Source organism: Anoplophora glabripennis, unplaced genomic scaffold (genome assembly GCF_000390285.2).
Source record: "Anoplophora glabripennis isolate ALB-LARVAE unplaced genomic scaffold, Agla_2.0 scaffold504, whole genome shotgun sequence".
NCBI lineage: Eukaryota > Metazoa > Arthropoda > Insecta > Coleoptera > Cerambycidae > Anoplophora > Anoplophora glabripennis.
The window spans coordinates 58,217-71,014 of NW_019416583.1; the positions used below are offsets into that span (position 1 = coordinate 58,217).

General features: G+C 40.0%; 1 protein-coding gene across 1 annotated transcript in view; it reads right to left on the bottom strand.

The window, feature by feature from the left end:
- Window positions 1-12,798, bottom strand: part of LOC108911829 — an 18,965-nt gene continuing 6,167 nt past the window's right edge. The window contains exons 2-7 of the mRNA XM_023455013.1: window positions 12,490-12,767; window positions 11,455-12,434; window positions 10,324-10,775; window positions 4,523-5,906; window positions 4,211-4,462; window positions 1-1,852 (exon numbers count right to left, since the gene is read on the bottom strand). Of these exons, the coding sequence (XP_023310781.1) occupies window positions 469-1,852; window positions 4,211-4,462; window positions 4,523-5,906; window positions 10,324-10,775; window positions 11,455-12,434; window positions 12,490-12,767 (4,730 nt within the window). The 3' untranslated portion in view covers window positions 1-468. The remainder of the gene's footprint in view (window positions 1,853-4,210; window positions 4,463-4,522; window positions 5,907-10,323; window positions 10,776-11,454; window positions 12,435-12,489; window positions 12,768-12,798) is intronic.

Genomic DNA, 12,798 nt, shown 5'->3' on the forward strand with positions numbered 1-12,798 from the left:
GCCTCATTTATTTAGAAAAATGTAATAAAAAAGTAAAGCAACAAAAACTATTTCTTAACTTAACCTATAAGTCTTCACATTATGTTTAAGGAACTAAAGATATTTACATCATTTTTACAATGTCCTTAACGCTATTTTTTTACACAACTGCTAATACAATCACAGATCCGCGTTAGACTTTTAAAAACTAACAGTAAACTTAACATATTTACACAAGTTTAGAGAAAACTCGTTCGGAATAACTCAAAAATCAAAAAGTCATGTGATCACTTATCCAGGAACGCTTTTTAAACAAAAGTCAATATGACTCAAACCTGGACCTACAGTCGGCGACCAACCTTAAAAATCCTCGCTCTGGTAATTCTCGAACGTCTTTAGGAGGTTCTCCACCGAGGAGAAGATATTGTCTAACTCTAGGCTGTCCTCGTTGAAGTCCTCGAAGTTGAACTCCATGTGGCTTAAGTCAGGTCAAGAGTCAAACACGCTGGACAGGTTCACCGAGAGGTTGCAGTCCTCTAGGGCCACAACAACGTTCAGATCGAAGATCTTGGCCAGCCTCTCTGCCGACATGTTAAGGTGCATGCCGTTCACCTCCACCGAGGTCATGATCTTGCTCAGATCCACCTCCTCGGGCTGGTTACCGTAGAAAGTGTACTCCTGCGCGCCGCTCGACGTTTGCGGTGTCGACGTGGATTTCTTCGCCGTATTCTTTACCTCCGGCTCCCTGGCAACCTCGACGGCGGACGCGATTATGCCAGCCATGGTGGAGTTATAGTTATCCACCAGCTGCATGTCCTGCTCTACCCTCGGGTCCTGCACTTCGGGGTGCTCCTTAGAGAAGTGCAACAGGACGTCCGCCCTGGTCTTGTACTTGGTGGTGTAACAGATCCCGCACATGAAGGCTTTGAAATGCTGCTTGACGTGCTGCCGGATGTTGTTCACTGCGTTGGGCTTGAAATTCCTCACGTACGGGCAGATGGGGCACTTGTACGTCTTCATTCCCCCGGCGGCCTTCCCGCCGGTGTTGCAGCCGTATATGGACGTGTACTGCATCGGGGCCCCCTGGTGCACCCTGTTGAAGTGCACCTTCAGCCCCATGAACTTCAGGAATTTCTTCCGTTGGGGACACAACGCGCACTGGTACCTGTAGAGGTACAGGGGCAGTCTATCGTGCTTCTCCATATGATGCAGGCGGATCTTCACCTCGGAACCGACCTCCGAGCACAAGGAACACCCCACGTGCTCTTTGGGGTCCTCACACCTCGCCCTGTTCAGCTTCTTGAAATTGATGTGCATGTGCTCGTGCAAGCCGCTGATGTGGCTTATGACCTGCACCTCGGAGTTGGTCATGAAGGCGCAGTACTCGCAGCAGTAGACGTCGCCCTCCGTCGGCACGTCGGCGCTGTCGGTTTTCGTGACGATGATCAGGTCGCTGTCGCTCAGCGCCGCGTCCTCTTCTTTATTTCCTAACTCTTCGTCGCAAATCAAAGACACCGGGACGTCCAGAGGGTCTTTGACTGGATCGTCCACGGGAATGTCGGCCAAGGGGTCCTGGACGTTCTTGGTAATGGGCACCAGCACTGGAACGTCGGTCACCTTCGGAAGCAGCCTGGCCTGGGCCTCCTGCTCGTGTTGCTCGTCGGAAATCTTCAACAACCTCTCCACGGTGGGTCCCCCGGTGACCATCATTTCGCTCTCCTTTGTTTTCGAAGCGTCTTTCTCGTGGCTCGACCTGAAGTGTTTCAGGACGTCTTGCTGTAGGTATGAACTGTACGAGCACGAGGAGCAGTTGTAGGGCTTCGCGGTCCAATGGCTCACGCAGTGCTCGTTCTTCTCCTGCTCGTTCCGGAATCTGAAACGAAAATTAGGTCATATAAACCATAGCCTCGCAACAGGCACATCATCGCCAGGTGACGTCAGTATTAGTGGTTAAGTCGCATAATACAAAGAAGTTATGAAATTCCGGTGAGCTAAAACCGTTTCGGTCGGCGCATGTCGTTACGTGGAGAATGATTTAAGTGATTTATTAATAAAGTTTAAGCTAACTGTTCACGTTTACATACCTAATAAATAAAAACTGGTTTCAATATCACGTAAATTAATTAAGTACATGCCATTCAGTATTATCAACATTATCCGGTAATTCTTCTGCAACTTTTTAGAATTTATAGCTCATATTTTTTAATTTAGTAACATATAGAGAGAGGAAAGCTTATTATTAATAGCACTGTCCGTCAGTCCTATAGGGACAATATTCACAAATCGGTTTGGTCGCCATGTGACGTCATAATATGGCCGCGGATGTGCGCAATTTCATACCTACCGGCTTCACAGAACTAAAACTGTCGCCGCCGCCGGCGATACTCCCCTTCACTTGTATTTTCAAGTGTCGACAGGAACCAAAACAAACATAACATGTCAATAGTGTCAATTTTGTTATTTAGAAGAAATTCATGAAATTCAGGAATACATTGGATATGGCGGCGAAAGTTGCATAATAAAAACAATAATGTAGTAAGTTAAATTGATTTTTTTATTTGAGGTAATCATATACATTTCTAGAAATCATAGTATTTGGGTGTGACGTTTATTTAGTCAAGAATTAAGATGACACTTAGATGCTGGTAATAAAATAAATAAAAACAAAAAAAATAAAAATGGTCAGATCTTTCCATATACAACAAAAGTAATAAAACATAACCTTATAAATTAGGAAATTTGAACTTCACAAGATAGCAGCCAGCGACAGTAAAGAGGGAGATACGAAGAGGAGTACAAGTAGTTGATTGGTGAAAATTGCTGTAGCTAGCGACAATCGTAGTTCTATAAAGCCGACTTTAGTCTTTGTATTATGGTGTAGTCGTGGTCGTAACTGATAGGCGTCGGCAAGCGCATTGCTGCCAGTTTAATTTAATAATTTCGGCAACTATTACCTTTTAACTTAAAAAATTAAGCTAATTTAAATCAAATCAAATTTTCATTAAAGTATTAAAGTTAAATAGAAGTAGGTACAAGAGCTATTATTAAAAAGGTATAATTAAAAAAAATATATAAAAAGACTATTACCACTGTTAACGGCGATACGTGTTTATTGCGAATACTTCCGTTGTGTGAATAAAAAAGCAGTGTTTCTTTCTCCGGGTATTTACATAATAATAATTAATAACCATTTATAAATATGAAATTTTTGGAGTGAAAAAATTAAATTTCATCACGATTATTGATTTATTGATTTTTTTTATAATTTGCGGACATTAAATCGTCGGACACTTACATCACTATTTTGTACAGTAAATTTAAAAGTGGAAAAAATGAAAATTAGATATGTGGTAATCGGTTTATCATACCCCGTGAAAATTCCGATTTCCAGCTGTCGGACTGAAAAAAAGGCGGCTTGAAATTTGTCGGACAACAATACTTTTTGAGTGAATTAATTATTTACAATTAATTTTACTAAAAATTACCCATGTGGTAATTGATTTTCAATACCCGGACAAATTTAAATCGGTATTTGCAACAAAATTTCCAGTAACTTAAGCTAAAAAAAAGATATGGTCTTGCCTTTTCAAGACCGCGGGAAATTGGCATGTCTTTGGACATTTCCGAGTGGAAAAGCGGAGGAATCGAGAAAAGTCGCAGAGGAAAAGTGTGGTAGACTCGTCAAAACGAAGCTTCACACGAGTTATAAAGTATGTGGTAATCAACTTTCCAGGGGGCCTGTGCTGTGGACTATTCTTATCTCCAAAAATTTTAAATTGTACATAATGAATATCAAATGTGCACAAATATTTTAACTGCGAGTATAATTCGCGATGTAAACAAGTCCAGTGAGTCATTTTTCAAAATTACGAACATTTAGGGGGATACCAACGAGTTTTCCAAGTCATACAGATAAGAAAAATGAGATTCAACAATTTAAAAAGTAAAAATCAGTTTTCACGGCGGCATTTGAGAAAACAAATTATGCATTTCTGATGGTCACAGGTAGCCTCCGTAGAAATTCAAAGTTACACGGTGAATAGTTGTTTTTTTTTTTTGTTCATAGTTAAACCTATAACGTGTAATTTATTCGATTTCACAGAAATTTTAATAACAAACAGTCGAAGTTTCATTTCGTGGTTTCAAATCAAGGCATCCCGTCACCACTGCAGTGACGTCACGTCTAGATGGTAATTTACACACCCACCCCGATTTTTTTTTCATTACTTACTTTGAGCTGCAGAAGTCGCACTGAACGGGGTCCTGGTCTCCGGCGGCCGCGGGCTGTGGGGACTTCGGGTAGTTCTGCGTGATGATGACGCTCTGCTCCCTGATGACCATCTGCAGCCAGGCCAGCAACTTCTCGTTAGGCGGCAAAAAAACTATCTCATCCTTGCTGATCCTTTCCTGGTGGTGGTCACTGACGTGTTTGTGCATGTAGCGGTAAGTTATGCTCTCGTCGGTGCACACCTTGCACTTGAACCTGAGAACCAAATAACAAATTTAGAAAAAAACGGACTCATAATATCGGACCAACCCCTACCTGAACACCTTCATCTCCTTGAAGAGGTGGAAGACAAAGTCGGATATCCTCTTGGACTTGAACATGTTGCACATGGGACATTTGAACTGCTTCCAGAGCGGCATTCCGAATCCGCCGAAGCGCAACTTCAGATTCCTTTCGCTGAATTCGTCCTGTTCCGAGTCGCTGCCGCTGCTCTCCAGGTCAATGATCTCGTCGCTGATCTTGGCGATTTTGCTGACGCCCGCCACATCCGCGCCCTTCCTCTTCGTCGCCCTGTTCTTCGCCACGGGCGCGTCCTTGTTATCCTTGTTCTTCGCGATTGGCTCGTCCTCGTCTTCGATTACGATCACCATGCTGTCTCTCGCCTTGGCTATGTCCTCGTTCGATTCCCTCATTATCTTGTTGACGGTGTGAAAGAAGTCATCGGAGATGCTGGAATCCTTCAAGATTTCCGCGGTGCCGTTGACCACCGACTCGATGGATATGTCCAGGTTGCTTGTCGCCTCGGGAGGTGTTGAGCTATTCGCGGCGCTGGATCCAGGGGTGGGCGTTGGAGCTTTCACTCCGCTAGGTCCCGGAGAAGGCGCCACAGCTCTCGCCCCGCTCGGTCCAGGCATCGGCGTTGCGGATTTCGACTTCTTCGGAGATTTAACGGGCGCGGGAGAGGCTTCGTCGAAGAGTATGCCGCGAATATGTCGCACCCTCGGCCTATCCCTCTGCCACAGCGGCGTGGTGTCGAATGTCTCCGATTCCTTCTCCTTATCCTCTTCCATCTTCCGATAAGCGTATATGATATCTATGCCCTGATTGTCGTGGGTGTCCTTGAAGTGATCGGTGAAGGTCTCTTTATCGTTCGTCTTGTACGTGCAGAGGGCGCACTTGAATTGAGAATCGACCTCGTGCTTCTCCAGGACGTGGTTCTGTATGCCCTCCTGGGTGCCGCTCTTGTACTTGCACATGCAACACCTCCAGGGTTTGTAGAGCTTGGTAGCGGCCGGCGGGACAGGAGTACTTTGCGCGCTCGACGTCGACGGCTCCTGGGCGTTGTCCTTGGGTTCGGCCTCCATGAACCTCACCGTGATGATTTTGATTGGGAGATCAAGGTGGCCGTCGGAGATGTGTTTCTCGATCTTGTGCTTCAGGTTGTGCACGAAGGAGCAGTACTGACACTTATACAGCTGCAGGCCGTGGAATTTGAAGTGCTTGATGAGGCTGTCGGCGTCGGTGGGGGTCAGATCGGCTTTGCAGTGGACGCACGTGAAGGAGGTCTCGCTGTCGTGCAGAGCTATGAGGTGGTGGCGGAGGTTCCCCTCCTCCGGGCAGATATAACTGCAGCCGTGTGCGCAGCACACGTAGCGGCAGTGAGACGGGACGAATTCCGGATAGTTCTCGGTTTCTTTTTCTAAAAAGAAGAAGTAATTCTAAAAACTTCAAAATTAAAAAATGACCCATGCTAAATTGCCCCAAAGACAACTGTATTTATATGGGGAGAAAAATATATTTTCGTGTCAAATGGAACATTAAGTTCTCCAAATGACCCCACTCAAGAATTGTAAAGTAAAATGTTAGTAAATGCCTTAAAACTATTTATTGTTTTTTCTTTAAGTTGTAAGTTGTACCGTGTTGACATCTAATTTTGAAAATTTGATTGGTTAAAGAAATTCAATAAACAATTACATATAATTTATCCACATTCATTTAATAAAGCTTAAGTATGCGGTTATTAACCTAGGTACCATTTTTTGAATCATAAATCGGCGAAAAATTCTAAAATTGGAAATATTTCCTTTCTGGTGTTCATTTCTTCCAAAAATATTCCCAAATTTTATCAAATGATCAAATTTTTCGTGTGCCCAGCCTTAAGTCTGAACACATTCAATATAATTTATCTTGGACTTCGCCATGTACATTTCTATACCATCTGATACCTACAGTATCAACTGTAACTGTTCAGGACAAAATAAATTTTTCCGTCTCGCATAAAACATCTAGACAGTCATATTTTCTATTGTAAGACGCTTAGAATGAACGCTTTACTTAAAGTGCCTATAACGCACGCACTTCGTTTTATTAGTACGAGGTTTGATCAAAAAGTAACGCGAATTTTCAAACTGCGTGTGTTGTATTTTGTCTATCGAGTTGATTTGAGGAAATTTGTGTGTGGTAATGGATTTTGCACCATGCCATTCACAGGCGCATACCGTTTTGCTTATCCAACAGTTATTGGCGAAAGACTACACCGCTGTGACACTACAACCGCCCTATTCTCCGGACATGACCCCTGTAACTTTTCCCTATCTCCCAAACTCAAAAGGATACTCAAAGAATAACGTTTTTCAATAAGAGATAAAGGCAAAATCGCAAACCGTGTTCAAGACGATACCTAAAGAGGCGTTCCCCCAGTGTTTCTCAAACTGGAAACTACGTCGTCAGAAGTATATAATATCACAAGGATGCTACTTTGAAAAGGATGGAATAAAAATTCAAGATTAAATAAGTACTTTGAGAAAATTAACAATTCCCATTACTTTTTGAAAAAACCTCGTATATGTAATCAGTGTGGTGCACATAATTTCTAGAACCGATATTTCTCGTATAAAATGCTATTAATTTATTTTTTTTTAATTTCATTAATTTAATGCATAACATGTAATAAAACAATAACATTTTTACAATGAAGGAACCTTCACTGAACCTCGAAGATCCATTGTTTATCCTTGTCTTGTACGTATGTGTAGATTTATAGCTAAGTGATTATACGCGCGCTCTTAACGGCAGAAATTTAGCTGTCAATTGCTTTATGATCACTGCATTAATTTATATGAAATACCAGTGGTCCTGTGGTCGTTAAATATGATTTTGTGCAAGTGAAAATTTTGTATTATATGAATAACATTGTCAATTATTTTATGATAATGTTAATCTATATTTAATTCGTGAAAGTTCATTAAGTTATTATAAAGCTTTTGCTTTAAAAATGAGCAATGGAACTTTTAAAACGGGCCAAGAACATTGAAAAAAAAAATTATATGGTATGGTTTACAGATAAAGTTTTATTACTAACAAATATGATATAATACTGTAAACTATTACAGTCAGAGATCATTCAAGTAGAGACCGACCGAATGTGATTTTTTTGGTCGAAGCCGAAGCCGAACTTCGGTTTATGGGTCACCTTCGGCCGAAGCCGATGATATTTTATTAACTTGAAAATTTTAATAAATAACAAAAATATGATAAGATAACATAAATGTAAGTAGTTTACAACAAACTGAAACTTAAAATAAATTAAAATTTTTTTTTTAGTTAAAATGTTTTATAATTTAACTGTTTCATGTGATACGTAAAAAATTAAAATTATAGTCTTAAATACAAATACTGTTGGTAGCTAAATATCTTCAGCTCATTCAATGGTAAGGTCCTCTTCCAATTTAATATTTTGTTAATGTCCTTGTGCAGCTTTGTGAGCTAAAAAAAGCAACTTAATTTTTCTCGAAAATGGTACATGTTACCGAATTTCGACAAGTATACCTTTTTTTTGTAGTATCCTTTAGAGTTTACAGAACCGTTTAGAAATGTAATAAATTTTGACTTTTAACATACTTTTTCTTTGATTGTACCGCTTTAATTACCTGTATCGGCGACACAGTTTTTCAGAAAGAAACCGTTTGCACATTACTCTTAACGCATAGTTGATGTTTACTCGTGTACAAATTTTGTCATCTTTATCTTTAGCCGATTTAAAAATAATTATGGAAAACCATTTGGAAAGTAACAACTTCAACACACTGTATCTCGAAAATAGAGCGTCTAAGAAAAAAACTTTACATGAAGTACCCCAATTATTTTCCCATAAGGAACTAGCACACAAGTTTTTTTTGAAACATGAACGGGACACCCTGTATATAGGGTGTTAATTAAGTATGTACAATAAATTCAACAAACGATTATTTGAATGATTTTAATACAAAAAGTTCATATAAACATTGGTCCGCAGATGCTTCGTTTTCAAAACACAGGGTGTTAATCTTTTGTAAAAAAAATGCTACTTGGTAAATATCTTAAACATCTTTTACCCAATTTTGTTGTAATTTGGCAGTCATTTGTAGTGTTAAGGGGCTAATTTAATCCTAATTTGATTAAATTTGTTAAGTCAGCGGCGTCCCGAACGGTACCTTCGGCTTCGGCGAAAAGTTCGGTTTAATTTTGGCCGAAGCCGATTCTTGGCCGAAGGCTTAAATAATGGCCGAATGTGGCCGAAGCCGATGCCGATTAATCGGTCGGTCTCTACATTCAATCTTTAAGCATTTTTATATGGACTTTGGATGAATAAACACGTCTAAGCGCGTTATTTGTATAACTGTAAACATATAAAGTAAAGTGTATAACTATACAAAAACCAACAAATTATTATTAATTCTTATTATTCCTATTATCATTATCCTTATAATTTTGTAGTAAATGGGCATTTCCAACAATGTCACTTGCATTTGTTTAATTGTATTATAGTACAATTTATTTAAAAAATTGAGTTGTATTTATTTTTACCTGTTTCCTATAATTATATTTTCGTCTTGTTGGAAATATACACGTTAATTATTATTTCTTAGTTCCAGTTTCTCCAGGTTTAAGATCATACAGCGTGTATTAGCGAAGTTGTAAGAATCATGCTTTTTGGATGTTTCAGTGTGGATGTTTATTTGAATATACAGGTTCAGTCATAATGTCATTAATTTTAACCACGTATTCGAAAGGTATAGTAAAGACAGAAAATCAAAATGAAATTGTATTAAACTTTTAAAAAATAGGCAAATTACCCCTTAACTCTCGTTAATTTGGCGCCCTACATCGCAACACATTTTCTGACAGGGAACGCGCCGGCGGACTACAGAGCGTTCGAACGTTGAAAAGAAACAGCCGATTTCCTCAGTCGTGTTGAATTTTGTAATTGGTTCAAAGCGCAGCAGATCCCAACTTTATTAACGAAGTACTATGGACAAATGAGTTTTTTAGTCGTATTAGCATTTTAAATAGGTAGGCGCCATACTACTCTTTGAAAAGCAATAAGTCACTAGGTATACGTACTACAAACTCAATTAATTAATTAACAATTATTATCATTATACATTTGTTTTTATAATACTTGTTAATATTTAAAATGTAAAAAAATGTATTTTTCATTCAAGTGTCTAAGTAAAATGATTTGTTTTTTCCTTATCGTTTACTACGGATTTAAAATGCAGTAAAACCTAAGTTAGTGACCAAACAATACGGTAGGTCAAGAATCACTTGATAAACCTTCGTGAGTCAGCGATCAGAAGCGGTCCGAAAAGGGATTCAAATAATGATTTGAAAATTTTTTTTTTTTTTCGGCGCAAATATGCATTTATATTTTTAAGCGCGTATTCGTGTTATACTCATATTTCCCTATCTTCCTTTAAAATTAATTACATTATGACTGAATCACCTTGTATACTCTTTTGAGATCATTGGGAAAGTTTTTTAGTCCGACATTAATACCGTAAACGCCAACTGAGAGTATCATTACAATTTCTTGTTCCAGAGCTCTTTAAATTGTATGGCTAGTGGTGTACATTCTATTTTTTTATGACCTTTTTGTTTGTCATTCAGTACTACCTTTTTTTTCTTTCTTATTATTGTTATTACTATATTATTATCATAATTATTATTATTAATATGTATTCATTTCGTTCATTAAAAAAATCTAGGAAACAAAAAAAATTATAATTATTATTACAACAATCATGATTTTTTTTTTAAATCCTGGTATTCTGCTCCCAGCGCAGAATAAACCTTACCTTTAGCGTCCGGCTTGGCGCCGCCCATCCTGCTGTTCGCGTGAGAACTAGAAGCCAGGTTGATCATCTTGTCGAACATTTTCTCGTTCTTCTCCAGACAGGGCACCGGGTTCACGGGGGCGGTGTCGGGAACCACCTTCTCCTCGGAATGGAACTGCAGGTGTCGCACCATGTTGGTCCTGACCTTGGTGGTGTAGGAGCAGAGGCCGCACTTGACGCTCGAGCTGAGTATGTGCCTCATGGGTATCTGTTCGATCGTTTCCGGTGTGTAGACGTTCTCCGACGCTGAACTGGATGCGGACAGCTCGGCTGGGGAGGCGTCCCTCGCCGCTCCCATTTGAAGCATAAGCTTCGGCCTCACCACGAACTCATCAATGTCGATGCTTTGCTTGGCTGGGTTCAGGGGCGTCATTGAGGTGTGGGTGATGTTGTGACGGTTCTTTATGTGGTTTCTATAAAAAATATATAATTATATGCATACGGAAAGAGGAATGGGCATTATTCTGTTGATGTTGTATGATATACTATAGAAGAAAGAACATGGAAGATGGATTGGCAGGCACCATTAATAGTTTCGATACACGAGAAAGGTAACAAAAACTGTAATAATTACAGATAAATTACTTTTAATGAAAATCCTCGAGAGACAAATAAGACTAACAATAGTGTACGCAATACAAAACATACAGTGCGGGAAATATACAAAATCACATGTTTACGACAGAGCAAATCATGAAAAATTACGTAGACGAGGTATTATTGATAATAAAATAAATATTATGCAGATAATACAGAAGTTGAAATTATTAACAGCATAGAAACAATTATGACGTTGCATTACACGATGAATAGTAAAGTTATAAATAAGAAAGAAATATCGAGGAATACTAAAATAAACGTATTCAAATCGACTTTACAACCAATGAATATGTTTTCACGAAATTTGGTACAAACCGCATTAAGAATGTGCAGAATCCAGCAATAGTCCGACTTTAAATTTAAAAAAATCTCTAGGTTTGTTAATTTGACACATAAAATAAAAAATAAAACGTAGACTGATAATTAAAAATAAATTCAAATGTTGTGATGTAAACTTTTTTTAAACAAGAAAAAAAATCGATTTTTTCTCACCTCGTCTGGGCTATGGTGGCGAACTTGCTCCCGCACAAGGAGCAAGTGAACCTCAGCACGCCGTGGCACTGCACGTGCTCCACCAACACGTGTGGGTTCTTCAGCTGCTTCTCGCAATGTACGCAAACAAAGGGTTTCACCACCTGAGATTCTATACGGCAATTCAAGGAGAACGTCGCGTGCCTCTTGAAGTCTACGGAGTTGGAAAAGGATATGTCGCAAAATGCGCATCTGTACAGCTGGTAACTCATCAGGCCGCTCTTCGCTTCTTTCTTGGACTTGTCCAGTTTGTCGCTCTCGTCGCCCGAGCTGTCAGCCGCCGACTTGGATATGTCGGTGATGTCCGCATCGGCCTCCAAACTGAGCGGATCCACTTCGCACGTATCGGCTTCCTCGTTGCTCTGGCTGTTATCCTCGCTGAGAGTGATATGTTCGAGGGGTTCGATGGTCAGATCGAGCTCTCGACCTTTCTTTTCCATATCGCCCTCGTTATCCTTCTGGGGAGGACTTACGGAGATTTCTTGCAATGGCGGAGTTGTCGCTGCGGGGCTAAGTACGGATGGTACGACTTTAAGCGTCTTACCGATAGCGGCCACCGACGTAACTTGTTTGTTAGTCTGTGGCGACAATACTATGCCGCTCAAGGTGTTACAGGTGGTAACATTGGGCATGAGCAAGATATTACCGGTGTTAGTAGGAGATTTGGAAGTAACCAGAGTTATCGCGCGATTTATAACTGATTTACTACCGGGAATAATAACGCTCTTTGTAATATTCTGCGACAAAGACGTGACCACTTGCAAGGTAGCTTTAGTCGGTACTCCGTAAGGTACCGTGTTACTGGGTAGAATAACAGGTACTGTTGCAGGTTCTACCTCAAACGTTTCTGCTTTGTTCTCGCCTGAAATATTGCTAGGTATGGTGATGATCTTCCTCAAGACGCTGAAAGCTTCTGGCGAGTATCCTAGGTGGACACCATCCTGTAAACATAACAACGTAAAAACTGCCACAAAAAAAGTAGAAATATTTACTTACCTGGAGTTGAGCATGCTTTCTGATCAATATATCGGGCACCAGTCCTTGATGAAATAGCGCGAAATGTTTGTACAATCTTTTAATATCGCTCCCGTTCATTTTGCAATGGCCACATTGATACATCGAAATACTATGACTCAGGGACCAGTGACAGGACATCTTGTTGGCTTGGACCCTGTGCGTGCAATTCTTGTAGCCGCATTGAATGAAATTGGATTTGTGCACGTCCATAAGATGCTTCCTGAACTCATTTTCAAAGAGGAACTCCACGCCGCACACTATAATTACAAACAGCATTAAAATATACTG